The 13,713-nt window shown below is 36.9% G+C and overlaps 2 protein-coding genes across 10 annotated transcripts in view; one reads left to right on the top strand and one right to left on the bottom strand.

The window, feature by feature from the left end:
* The window catches only part of CUNH4orf47 (chromosome unknown C4orf47 homolog), a 13,470-nt gene extending 13,278 nt beyond the window's left edge, over nt 1–192 (bottom strand). Inside the window, exon 1 of the mRNA XM_026084052.1 lies at nt 116–192. The gene's annotated coding sequence lies outside the window, so the exon portion shown is untranslated. The remainder of the gene's footprint in view (nt 1–115) is intronic.
* Nucleotides 55–13,713, top strand: part of UFSP2 (UFM1 specific peptidase 2) — a 17,850-nt gene continuing 4,191 nt past the window's right edge. The window contains exons 1-11 of one of the 9 annotated variants that reach the window (XM_026084049.1): nt 204–286; nt 2,207–2,285; nt 4,191–4,374; nt 4,455–4,521; nt 4,847–5,004; nt 5,943–6,135; nt 7,497–7,643; nt 8,146–8,310; nt 9,650–9,774; nt 11,976–12,052; nt 13,618–13,662. In XM_026084049.1, the coding sequence (XP_025939834.1) occupies nt 2,222–2,285; nt 4,191–4,374; nt 4,455–4,521; nt 4,847–5,004; nt 5,943–6,135; nt 7,497–7,643; nt 8,146–8,310; nt 9,650–9,774; nt 11,976–12,052; nt 13,618–13,655 (1,218 nt within the window). In that variant the 5' untranslated portion in view covers nt 204–286; nt 2,207–2,221 and the 3' untranslated portion in view covers nt 13,656–13,662. Of the gene's footprint in view, nt 166–203; nt 287–2,205; nt 2,286–4,190; nt 4,375–4,454; nt 4,522–4,846; nt 5,005–5,942; nt 6,136–7,496; nt 7,644–8,145; nt 8,311–9,649; nt 9,775–10,668; nt 11,200–11,975; nt 12,053–13,617; nt 13,663–13,713 lie in introns of those variants that run through there. The other 8 variants (XM_026084051.1, XM_026084044.1, XM_026084043.1 and 5 more) reach the window with 8 other exon arrangements.

Genomic DNA, 13,713 nt, shown 5'->3' with positions numbered 1-13,713 from the left:
CTCCGCTCCACTCGGGTGCGCCAGGGCTCCCTGAGCGGCTCGGGGTGCCAGGCCGGGGCCGCCCAGCCCTGCCCGCGGGACCCGGCCGCGTCGCGCAGCGCAGTGGCGCCTTCACCCTCTCTTCGCAGCAGCCCGTCGTCGTCACCCACGCAGCTTCTGTCACGGGTGGGAGCATCTTGCCGTTTTTAACGGATTTCTCCCTGCGTGACTGAAAGCGGGGAAACCGTGGTGACTGATAAGGATCTGGCTGAAGACATCATCTCTGACAGGCCCCTGTCAAAAAAATGTATTGTCTTTGTATGCCAAATCCTTTGCGATTCCCCTTCCAGAACTCATTCATGAACTTCATTCTTATATTGCAGTCACCCAAATACAAACATCTTTCAGCTCAATGCAGGCAAAGTCCGGTGGAGGAGCCTTTGAGTCCAGAGACTCCACCGAGCCCTTGGTGACCAGGGCAGCATAGCCTAAMCCCTGCAGGGTAACGCTTTGTCATCTCACATGTCATTAAACGTTCTTGGGCGCCTGGTAGTGGATAAATACCTGTGTCTGAATCTGCTCCCCAAATACTTAATACTTTTAGAAGTCTTATTCTGCAATAGATAACAATAAAATTAACTTTATTATGGGCAACCTTGGGCAATGCCTCCAAAAGCATTAGGTGGTTGAAGCAGAACTGAACCACAATGGAGATTAGGGGCCCCAATCTTGTTGAACTAAGTTGAACTTGTTGAACTAAGAAATGGTTTTGGTCCTTACTCCATGTCACTGCATAAACTCTTACTGTTGCCATTTATAGCAACCTGGTTTCTGGAATAGTCTTCATGGATTTGATCTAAAAAAGGAATTTTACGTGAACCATGCATATCTTGAATGAATACTGCATAAAAAGCTGGCTACTGCATAAAAAAACATGATGGTAGCTCCAGTGCGCTCTCTGAAGAGGGTTTGGGGCTTGGAGTCTGGAGTGTACTAAAACACCTGAGAAAAAGGCCAGGACTGTGACATGCTCCTGGGCAGAGTATTTCCCAGGAGCTAGCTTAAAGGGCCTGCACACCCAATGTAGTGACTTTACACAGTTTCACTTCCCACATGCTGGCACTTGCAGATCCCACACTCCAACATCTCTCTAACATAGATAACTGTTATCTAAAATAGTTCTGGATTCAGCTTCAGAAACCAAAATGTTAGGCATTGCAGTCTTTCCTTCTGCATTTTGTACAGTACTTGAGGTAGTGAACTTTGGCAGTCCAGAATCATGGAAACTTTAATCCTTAGCCCAAAGTTAAAAGTGTAGATGCTTATATATTCTTTAGGCATGAGTATCTTTTTCTGTGTTTCTGCTTAGAATACTCTTACTGGAAAGAAAACTGGTCTTAAATTTTGATTCTTTTAGTTCATGAATAGGGCTAGTATTGCATGTGGAAGTTTCCCACGCTTAGTTAGCAAACAGTGATATGGTAAGTCTTTGCAAAAGGTCTTACTGTAGCTACTCCTGCAGTCTTTTCAGAACAACTAAGACGGTGAATCATTTTATTTGGGGGACTGTTAGATTTAGTTATACCCACCCCCTTTTGGGCTGTCAGCTTTTGTTCCTCTATGTAATGGGACAGCTGTTCTTAAAGTGGCACAGTGAACTTGACTGAGAGCTGATCTGGCTGAAAAAGTTCTTTCTCAAAAAAAAAAAAAAAAGGCAACAATTTTTTTTTTCCATCTGGGTGAGTTCCCTGATGAAGTTCATGTTAAATCATCCCCAAAAAGCAGAGCAGGGATGTTGGAAGGGGAAAGGAATAGCTGGGAGGTATCTGTGCCGGCTTAAGCAGTGCTGCTATCTAATGTGAAACATCAGCCTGAGTGCTAGGGGTTCCTTCCCTCTTTTTTCTTTTTTTGTCCCCAAAGCTGTGATCTCCTAGTGAAGGTGGATGCACCCTTATAGATATGCTTAATTATCTTTTTACTCTGTAATGCTCAGAGCAGTCCCTGGCTTACGGAAAGTAGACTCCTAAGACAGGAAACAAAACCTATATATTGAAACAAAAACAATTACAGTTTACCCAAAATATTTCTAAATGTTAAAAAGTATCTAATTMAGACTTTCATGTACAGATAGGAAGTGTTTCAAGAACTGTGCTTTAATTGTAGCTTGAGATGAAGCATATTGAAATAACTTTATTTTTTTATCACTTCTTTTTTTTTTTCTCCTTAGGAAATTCTAGAAGCTATGGACATACTCTTTAGAATACGAGGAGGCTTGGATCTGGCATTTCAGCTTGCAACTACTGATGGTGTGTCTGTAAGACTATCATAGCTTTCTTAATAAAAGCATGATATTTATGTAAACATTAATTACTTAGCTACAATGTTTATTTTGTTGGCATTTCACCAGATTTTAAGTGCTTCTTCCTAAACCCCCAAAGATGAAGTCCAAAGAGTATTATTTTTTGCCTCTGTTAATTTTCTGTCAGTCTTCCCCTTCCACTGTATGTTTTTAATTTTAATTTGAAGCGAGGTTTAAATTACCATTTTAGGGCATTTTATTTACATATTTGTACTACTTATGGAGTATAGTATTGGAATCGCTTTTTCAACTTGATCGCAGAGTTGACCCTAACATTCCAGGCAAACAGAGGGCAATTTGCTGAGAATTAATTCAATTATAACAGGATTCCATTAATAATACAGTCTTGAAATTGTGGACCGGTCTCTCTAGATAAACAGAGAAGATGAACTAGCTAACTAGTTACTTCACTAAATTTAGGCATGGTTGGCTACTGCAGTTGCATGTGATAACAAGACCATATGGCATTAAGAGGCTCCTCTAGTTCTGCATTCTTACAATAATGTGGAATTCACTTCAGAAAATCTACTCAAGGCTATCTGTGGTCCTTGAGCTCCCTATCAGGGAGGAGTGCAGGACTGCTTGTGCAAGAGGAGGGCATCTGTAGCTCAACTGTTTGGTCATTCTGTGTTTAGAAGAACATGTCTTTGCTAGAAGCTCTGAATTCATTGCTAATGATTCTTGAAAAGAAACTTCAACTTTAAGTTCAGTTCATGATGTGGAATGGAAGTGTTGAATAGATTGGCCTAAAGCATAGTAATCTTTTGTTGTAACCTCAGGGAGCGCCCACGCCTTTGACTTTGTTTACTGAGTAGTGAATTTTAACCACAGTGAGGTAGAGTGACAGAGTGATATTTAGAGTGTCTCAGTGCAGCATAATATTCTACAAATAGAGAACGTCTCAGTATATGAATATGGCAGACCACTTTTTTGAAGACAATCAGGTCTTCCTTTTAGAAGACATTTAGATAAGTATGTTGGGTTTTGTCTGTTTTTTCTAATACTGTAGCTTTTACAGACTTGTAGCAGAAAAGCCAACTAATGGTAAGTTGATAAGGTAAAGAAATACCATTCAGTATTTTGATAATCTTTGTGTAGCTTGTTTTGTTGTGAGTAATGGTTGTTGATCTCCTCAGTGAGAAGAACAGTGCTGGTAACATGCAAAAATTCTCTGTCATATCTAGTATTGGTTCAGGTTGTAAATAATGGGTGCAACTGTTACAAAGTCAAATGAAGCTCTGAAAGACAAGAATCAATACCAGTAATAACAATTCAGGCTGGCCAGTGTGTGGCTTGCTTGCTGGTGTATGTTGGCCAAAATTAGGTCTGCAGCTGGAGTGTAGGTCCTGCTTTTCCAAAAACTTAACATGCTTTAAGTTTACATTTTTGGATAATGATACAACTAAGATGTGACTAAGATTGAATCTTTCCAGGATTTACTCAGAAGAATAAATATAAGCATACAGAGAAATATCTATTCAGAGACATCTACAGAGATGTTTATACAGAGAAGTTTGTCTGAAATTGAAGGCTTGGTTAGTAGTTACTGGTGTGAGAATCAGCTACGATGTAGGTTATTCTTCTATAACTCTGTCAGCTCTTCGTATTTTACAAGTTAAGAGAAATAGTAGACTTTTGTTCAAGCACGTGTGAGTGCAAATGCTTGAAACAGACCTGTTGAGTAAAAAAATGAAATCTTAATTTTTGCTTACGTAGCCATTTTTCTGATCGTAACAGAACTTACTTTTCTTTCGAAGTCAAAACATATCACTTTTATTTTAAATGTATGTCTAGCAGCTATCATAAAAGTGAGAGAATTTTCTGGGCTAATTATGTCCTTATTCTGTTTTAGAGGCATCAACAAAAGWGGCATTAAAATATATTTTCAGTGATCTTGCAAACAAACTGTCGTCAGATGTTCTCGTATTACAGATTTGTCACAGTTCTGTCTATGTGTGGCCTAACAATGGTATGAACACTGTTCCGTCAGAACTGACTGATGATTCTGCTTGTAAGGAGATAATACGATTTATACAGTAAGTATATTAAAAATATATATATATTTGTAATACATTAATTTAATGTTATAGAAATTTCTCTTTCTGTTGATACTTAGATTTGATCAAGATGATGAGACCAGACGAAAGCTTGGCAAAAAGAAGGATAAAAAGTTACAAGATATGGTACGTGTCCCATCACACTAATAAACTATAACATTCAACATATCRTTTGAAAATTACTAGATCTGCTTTCCATAACCTTCTCTACACAAGTAGACATTTGCATGACTTAGATGAACCCCTTTAAAGTCATTGAGATTCAGCATTAATACAAAGATCCGTCTACAACAGATCAGCATGTAGAAATTCCGATCTTAAACAATGTTAGCTTTTTTTAAACCCAATTATTTCATTACTGAATTGATTATAAAATATCCACCATATTCCTTTTGCCTTATTGATGCATCTGTTGTTGGAGATGTACTTTTGGTGTCTTTGTTCTTTGCAGCAGCAGATAGTCAATATAGACCTGATGTTAGAGATGACATCTTCATTAGCTGCTTTGGCTCCAGTCATTGAAAGGGAAAACAAAGAACACCACTATATTAATATGACATTACCAGTTGATGTTGTTGTATCTGTTTCTCCAGAAGAAACTTGGGGAAAGTATGTATGATTCTGAATTTATGACTTTTCAGTTTACTTTCATTTCTGCCTTTTCCTGAAAGTAATAAAGTAAAGCTATTATATTCTTAATCCGTTTAATAAAGTAGTCTATAGTATTTTACATAGATGGAATTTGACTGTATTTACAATAGAATTTGAAATATTTKCATACTAGTTGAAAGCTCCAGTAGACAGTTTTAATAATTTACTTAATCTTTTTTTGCTATCTATGACAAATTGAGTTTATAAAGAGTTAATATAATGGCATGCAATTTTTTTTGTGCCGACTAGGGAATAGGACACATTTTATTTATATGTTAAAGCTTTCCATCATTATTTAGGATGTTATTGAATTTTCATTAGGATTTTCAGAACTGATAAGCTTTTATTACATGTAATATCTGATAGATTTGATAACTGGTAACCATTGCTTAGTAAGGAATTCAGAAAGTTGAGAAAATGTTCCAAAGATTCTTTAACTCCTGTAAATACATGTATGTGTGAGAAAGAGTGACTGAGTATTTGATTGAAACTAGTGTCTTCATCTGTATTTTTTCTTTGTTTTTTTTTTTCCATGGGATTTGATTCTGAAGGGTACTAAATGAGGTAGATGAAATGCAAAAAAGAATCATATCATTTTATATGTAACTGTATTTCCATAAATGCTCAAAATGTTTGTGTTTCTGTTATGAGACCAGGGTACCTTCCCTTTAGAGGGTTGAATCACTAGGGCGTAGTTTCTGTGTGCAGATATACTTTGAGCAAAGCATGTTGAGGTTCTGTCCTTCTCTGTGAGAATGGACTGAAGGAGGTGTGAAAGTAACAGGTTCCTCAGCCCGGCTGCAAATGTGGATATAAGTGTTAGGTAACAGAGCTATGAGAGAAAAGATTCAGCATCACTGTTCTACTTCGTAAATACTCTGCCTTGTACTTCGCAGGGTGCGGAATCTCCTGGTGAAAGCAATTCACAGGCAATTAACTGATATGGAAAGATGTATCATGAAATATAGGAAGGGAACATCAGTTGTGGTACCAGAACAATTTCATTTCATGTTACCAGGAAAAAATCGCCTTGTAACAATCTCATATCCTACAGGCATTTCAGATGATCAGCTGGAAAGTTACAGAAAGGTAAAGCTTTTCATTTAGCTGATGTAGAATAAATACTAACAGATGCAGATTTTTATTATTATTATTGTAACTGAAACAGTATACTGAATATGTAAGCTTGATTTATTGAAAGATATTTTATAAAATGTATCAGATCTTTTTCTTAGTAAGGGGACAACAGAGATTTTAAAACTACATAGGATTTCTTTTAGATAGGTTTTTATCTACAGTAGTCCTTTCTGGTCTTTTCTGGTATTGAATTCGCTGAGTTCTCCACTTCCACTGTAGTGTTTAAGGTTACTTATAGTGCTTTATTACTTAAAATCTTTAATTGATTGCCTGAGAGGGTTAGGATTTTTTTCTCATGGCCCACAGCTGACCAACTTTAGCCAGTTTTTTGTTTCTGTTTTTGCCTGCTGGACTGTCAGTGATTGGCACAGCTAGAAGAGGCCATGATGTGGCACAGAGAATCCTTTTGGATGCCTGCCAGGTATTCGGCAGATATTGTTAGGGTCACATAGTTTAACATACCAAGAGTGGGGAAAGAATCTTCTAGCTTTGTTAGATGGAGAGAGGCCTCGGGGATTTTTCTTTTTCTTCTGCAGAGTGAAGCTTGTACTGGTATCTCAGATCATTTTGGGTATATCAAACCTAATCTATTCCTCACCTTTGCAGGGGCCTCAGACAATGGTGGCACATAAGTCTTTCCTGCTTTCTGTCTTCTGCTCAGGCAGTTTTATCTTCCGTACTTAAGTGTTATCTGTAACTAACATAACTGTGTTCTGTGTTGGGTCATCTGTGTGAAATGTATTTCCTGTRATATAGAGGTTATCCTAGATGATCTTATCATGCCCTTTTGCCCTCGAAGTAGAACAATGTATCTCTTGAAATGTTGTTGCTGTGTTGTAAATAGCGCTTATGAGATTTAAAAAACAATTGAATCTGCTTAAAACACTAGCTCTCTCTCTTTAATTTGTCTCAGTATGTGCTTATTCATATGTCTTTAATATTATTCAAGATTTAAATTCAGTGTATATACTACTGCACAGATAAATATGTAATCCTTTGCCATTATGCTATGTTTTATCATATTTTCAATTTGTCATGAAATCCTGAATGCAGCACCAAAGAAATTGGCATAACGTAACAGGGCTACAGAGTGGGCTCTTTTAGATAGGAGCTAAGCCTTCGTGAGCTTTGTCAGAGAGGTGAGGTCTACCGGTAAACATACATGCTGAATACTAATATATTAAAATCTGTTTAATTACAGTTGCTAAGCTGTATGTCAAAAATTTGTTCTGACATTATTAGTTCAAAAGCATTGTTTCCTTTAATCCAAAACTTGAATTGTGTTCTTTATTTTTGTTCTAACTTGCATGTAGGAATTACATGGGTTGTTCAATCTGCCATGTGATAGACCATATTTCAAGAGAGCAAATGCTTATCATTTTCCAGATGAACCATATAAAGATGGATATCTCAGAAATCCACATGTACATCTTAATTCACCTGGTACAGACTCTGGTATGGTAAGTTTCAGTTGAAACATTTATAAGAAAGCACTTTTTTTATTTTACTTGAGATTTGTTGTTAAAAGAAATAATTTAGATAATGAATATTGTACAGATAAGAAAGAAAGAGTGCAGTAAGTGACTTGGTCTTTTAAGCAAAATGGTGCCTCTGTATAAGATGGCATTGCTTTGGCTCTATTCATCCCAAAGGATTTGGGTTTTGTGGTGTGTTTTTTTTTGCAAAAGAATGTACACTGTTTTAAAGGTTACCTGACATATTTTTAATATGTATTTTAAAAGTTTCTCAGAACCAGAACAATAAACTAAAATGGTGAATGTGGAGATACTTAGGAGACAGGAAAGGAAGAATGATCCTATGTGATTTACAAACCTTCCATTCTTCCAAAGATTCATAATTCTCAGTTGAAAGCTGTCACCATGCAAGCGACACAGATAAATGGCTTCTCTGAAAATGGATGCAAGTGTGATTAGATCCAGCTGTATTATCTTTTTTGTGCAGGTTTATTTAGTACATGGCATATATAGTTATCATCACTATATGCAGGATCGGATTGATGACAGTGGTTGGGGCTGTGCCTATCGGTCTTTGCAGACGATCTGTTCTTGGTTCAAGCACCAAGGTTACATGGATGCATCTATACCAACACACAAGGAAATTCAACAGGTACAAATGTTTATGCAAATTAAGTATACTTTATGCATATTTAATTGCTTAGAAAAGTTTGTATAGATTACATTATTTTTTAAATATAGAAGTAATATATTTTTAGACTTCAAATTTGTGTTGGTGTTTTTAATTCAACTCTTAATGTGAACTGTAGTACTTCTGAATTGTTATTTTTGACAAGTTTTATTGTAGATGTGTTTCCAACTGTTTATCTATACAAATGAGATTAATTAAAATAGTCTTCTAAATATTTCCTTGGATTAACACTGCGTTGGAAGCTCAGATTATAACACATTTTCACTGTTTTTGCCACAAGACAGAGAACAAAGAACCCAATCCATCAGACTAAAATCAGTTTTAAAACTGACTTGTTTTCAGTTACAGCTGGATTAGTCCCCAAATGCTATTCATTAATTTACTGCAGTTTTTTGCAACTTTGCCAATGAGAGTAGTGGGCTTTTTTTGTTTTTTGAAACTCTTTCAATTCACATTTTCTTTTGTGAATTTGAATGCATATCTGAGTATGTTTACTTATGTTAATGCTACTGAGGAAAAACTGTAGACTTCGATAGCTAGTATTGTATGCCTAAAAAAACCACTGCATTTATCTTTGTTCTTGTAAATACTGTGCTTTATATTATATTTATTTATTTAACATTTTAGCAAAGTTTGGTTAATCCATAAGAGGACTTGCATCATACCTAACAGGGATTTAAGCACTTAAGTAAAAATTGCAATTTCCCAAACATTTTTTAGTCCCCACCTAAACCATCTTACAGTATTTTAGGCATCTAGAAGAATACATTAGCCTTCAGGACTCTTTGTGGGCTGTGTATACTGAGCAGAGAGGGCCCCTCTCTGCAATGCTGTATGTAACGTGTAAGCTTCAGAGAGCAGAAGAATTTAAAATAAACCCCTACCTTCCTTGTATTTTGTTAGCCAGCTTTGGTGGCATCTTCTTCAGGGTACTTTTTTATGGATCCTTTTCTGAGATACCTCGAATAGTAATCCAGGTACTTAAGTCTCTGCAGTGGCTCTTGCAATGTAAATGATGTGCTTAAATAACAGGCAYGTCAGTGCTCATCATCCCAGTTCTAAATCCATCGGTGGATCTGGGCTTACCCTGGGTGCTTACKGGCACTGTGCTGTCTTCAAGGGACATTTCCGAAGCAGAAGCACAGTGCCTGAATTCAGTATCTGTTTGTCTGCTTTTGACCAATCACATTCAAAACATGTTCTGTATATTTAAGCCAACTTTGTATGTTCAGGAAAAATGGTGGGATTGCCTACTGTATGTTGCTGAGGGTTTTTTCTTCTTCATGTTGATGTTACAAAGGCACTGGTTGATGCTGGAGACAAACCAGCAGCATTTGTTGGGTCACGGCAATGGATTGGCTCTATTGAGGTACAGCTTGTTTTGAACCAACTTTTTGGAATAACGTCAAAAATATTGTTTGTCAGGTAAGAATCAATATTGGTTTGATAGTTCAGTAATTGTTAAAGAGACTGAATGTCTTAGGATGCTAGTTACCATTACAATACGTGGGATAATAGGGATAATAAAAGGGATCATGAATCTTGTATGTGACATTTTAAGGGTCCCTTGTTCATAAACACCCGTTCTTGCTTAGGTGTGATGAGGAAAGCGGGAGCTGTTTACTGTTGAAGGTATTGCTGAATTTCTCCTGGGCTTCAGGCTCAAGTCTGCAGTTCCTATGAATCGCTTAATGATATGCAAAATGTGGAATTCAGCCTATTTCCTTTGCATCACAACCCATTTTTGTAACAGGCACACACACTCCAGCAGTCATAATGAATTGAATGCACATTAGCAGTAAACTATTACTTCATCCACAGAGCTAGCCCTTGAGTTTCGGATTGAGGCAAATTGTTGAGCAGCCTGGAAATAGTAATCTCTGTTCTGGTTTTGCGTGGCAGATAAAACAAGGGATTTGATCCCATTCTGACAATCTGACACTTTCATACACAGTAAAGAACCCTACAATTATTTTTGGGAGGAGAAGAATAATGTTCAGTATTTATCTGAAATGAAATTACTGAACTGCTGCTCTTTTGTCATCTACATAGCTGTAAGCAGACTAACAAATCTCTGAGTGTTGTGTAGATAAATACAATAATGGAATCAAGAAGAATATTAATAATTTAGCCTGTAAGAAAATTCTAGTCAAACAAAATACTACTCATGAGTTGTAATTATTTAGACTATATTCTGCTGTAGATATTCTAAAAGGGCATATAACCGCTGTGATAGTGATTCTCAATGGTAGGAAAATAGTTTGTTTCTTCAATATTTTGTAAAGTTTTGTACAGCCAATTTTAATCTTTTTGTTCCAGAGTTTATATTTGCAGATGATCCACCTATTATTTATAGCAGCTGTGACAGGCCTGCTAGTGTGAAGGCTTTTACTCCTGTGCAGAAGAATATAGTTTCCTTTGTGAACTGGGTGGAGTTGCTCAAAGTGCTGCCATGAGGGAGCACCTGTGTTTTTCAGGATTATAAAACACCGACCTCGCTACCATGCTGAGAGGAGAGATGTCATGCAGCCTGATACTGTAAATCTTTCTGAGCTGGTCACTGAGCTGTCTGTGGATAGGATTTTGTCTCGGGCACAATTCCAGCGAGCACCTCATTAACTCATTATGGAAATAGTACTTCACAGCTGCACCAGCAATAGCAATGCTGAATCCAGTACTGTAAATGCACCCTTCCCCAGAGTTCCAGTATTGTACTCCATCTGCATTTAATCCATCTGTCCAGGGATTTGATAGAGTTGAAGCAGGCACCCAGGCTTTCTTAGGGTTTCCAAAAGATTGACCATTATATGAAGTAATATAGAAGCAAGTTAATAAAAATATCTGTATTTATTTCCTTGCCTAGCTTCTCTCATCCCTTTTGAGAGCACTGTCAGTCTTCTAAGGAGACTGTGAGTCTCCCTCAGACATGTGTCTTCACTTCCAAATCCTGGCATATGTGCATGCATCTTGTGTGTATGCCTTTCCCTTCCATGTAGCCATATTCTCTTGACTGTGACTGGTACCCACAGTTGAACAGGAAAGCTGGGAAATTAAACCAAGCTGGGTTCAATGTTGCTGTGACCAGATTACTAACAATAAATGAGAAAGCTGTTTTAAAGCCAACTTAGATGCAAGTATTGCACTGCAATTGCTTGTGCAATTAAAGTGGAAGCACATCTTAAGACACATCATTATTAACACCTTTATCAGTACCTTATTTTAGTTATGTTTCTGATGAAGTTCTGTTACTTCAGGCTTCCACTTGCTGACAGATGTAACTAGTCTGTTTTTCAGCCACTTGAAGGGAGCTACTGGGGTTTACCAGCTGTCCCCGCTCTGGGAGACAAGCAGCAGACACTTGATAGTATCTGGGTGACTCCAGGTGCTTTGGTGGCTGCTAAGGTCACAGCACCTTCATTGGCCCAACCAGAATCTGTAAGYTGCATAAAGAACTTTTTTCCAAATTGTCCCAGGAGGTATTATTTTGTTTGTTTGTTTTAACCTGCTGAAAAAAATAATCTAAGCCACTATCTAAGCAGTTACCTTTGTAGTTAATTAGCATAATGGATAATTAGGAAATTAAGCCTCATGAGGATGAAAACTCTAATGTTATATTTCTCACCTAGCCAAGGTTCTGAACTAGCTTTACAGGGAAGAGAACTTGCTAATCATTTCAATACTGAAGGAACACCAGTTATGATTGGTAAGTGTTTGATTCCTGAAGAATGGCAATGCATGTTCATGAGTTTGATAAAGTTCATTTTAATCAGAATTGATTCAGTTTACTGTACAAGAGTTAATCAGAAGTCTAGCTGAATTAAAAATCATGCTCTTTCTGAGGAAGCTTGCAAAACCATACAATTTAGTCTGGATGGTATCTTTTCATTTAGTATTTTAATACTGCAAGCTCAGTATTAAACTTGGTAACAAAAATCAATCTGAATGGTATTCTTAAAAATTACCTTTAAAGTCAGAACTCCAGATAATTGGAGGTTCATATAATTCCCAAAAAACTTTCCACCACAGAGTAGTAGTGTCCATCTGGCTTTGAAGAGATGGGTATTGCTCCTCTTTCAAATTCTTTTTAAGACCAGAATACATATTTTAATAATCTAAAATGTCGATAACATAGGAAATACCAGTTTTAAGAATACCTTAATTTTAATGGGAGCATTCCCAGGAGAGGCATGGTTTAGAAAATGAAGAAGAATATTTAAAATATCATTTTCAGCTATAATATTTTAATTTGAGTGTAGTCTTGATAATAAGCAAGTATGGAATTCACAGTTCCATTCAGGTCAGGTCATTTCCAGAAATGGAAGAAACTGTAATGACCTAAGTTGTTCTATTCAGCTGCATGGAAGAGAGTGTGGTTTAGGAGTTGTGTTTTGGTTTTTTAATGGGTGCGAACCAATGATATGATGCCTGTGCTATCAGAAGACTTTTTCCATTCTTCTGCTTTAGCAATTTGTTTTGGTTTTACTTTATCATTTAGCTTCTTGTTCTCATTCCTTATGTAACAGTATTTCTAAGTAAGCCATTCCYTTTGGTATCTGGCTTTCCTTCCCTGCCCCACCAGGAGTTGTCCATGAAATACATTATGCTAATTATCAATAAGAGTAAATGAACAAGGCAAATTCTAATTTCCTGTGCTTTGTCAGTTTTTTTTTCAGTCAGGGTTTTTTTTCCTTCAACACCTTGAAGTTTCCCTGTGAACACTACAACAAAAGTCTTAATCTCAGGTTTCCCAGATACGTTTAGTTCGTGTGATCTCTGACTCACCTTTATTCATTTACCTTGAGAAGTATGTTGTCCCACAGTCTGGATTTTTTTTTTTTTTTTTTTTAATTCTTCAGTAAGCCCCTCTGCTTTTTGCGGAATACAGTAATTCCTATCTGGCAATCTGTAGAGTGTTGCTCTCTCAAATTACAAAGATGCCAGAAGTTCAAATTCAGTATGAAATATTCTTGGGTTTATTAGCAGCCTCTCTCTCTGAAGAATTTAGAATCCTGTATTTAATCCAAGAATTTAGATCCTGTATTAAAAATCTTTTAATCTATAACTTCCCCTTCCCTGTAATGCTCTCCTSTGATTTTTTTTTTGCATGTGTTCTTTCTTATGGTATTTTTACGATTCCTATCTATTGCATGGAGTCTTCACTGCAATATCCAGAAGAAGTAACTCCTTATGCTATCAATTGTTGGAAAAAAACATGGAAGAGTGGAGCTGTAGCCTGCTTATCAGAATGTCTCCTTTCCCTGTCTGCAGGAAGTGGAGTCAGAAATTACAGAATCACAGAATCATAGAATCGCTGAGGTTGGAAGGGACCTCTGGAGATCATCTAGTCCAACCCCCCTGCTCAAG

Source organism: Apteryx rowi, unplaced genomic scaffold (genome assembly GCF_003343035.1).
Source record: "Apteryx rowi isolate R43461 unplaced genomic scaffold, aptRow1 scaffold_625, whole genome shotgun sequence".
Lineage (NCBI taxonomy): Eukaryota > Metazoa > Chordata > Aves > Apterygiformes > Apterygidae > Apteryx > Apteryx rowi.
Note: the sequence above shows the minus strand (reverse complement) of the source record. Positions and strands in the feature narration are given on the sequence as shown.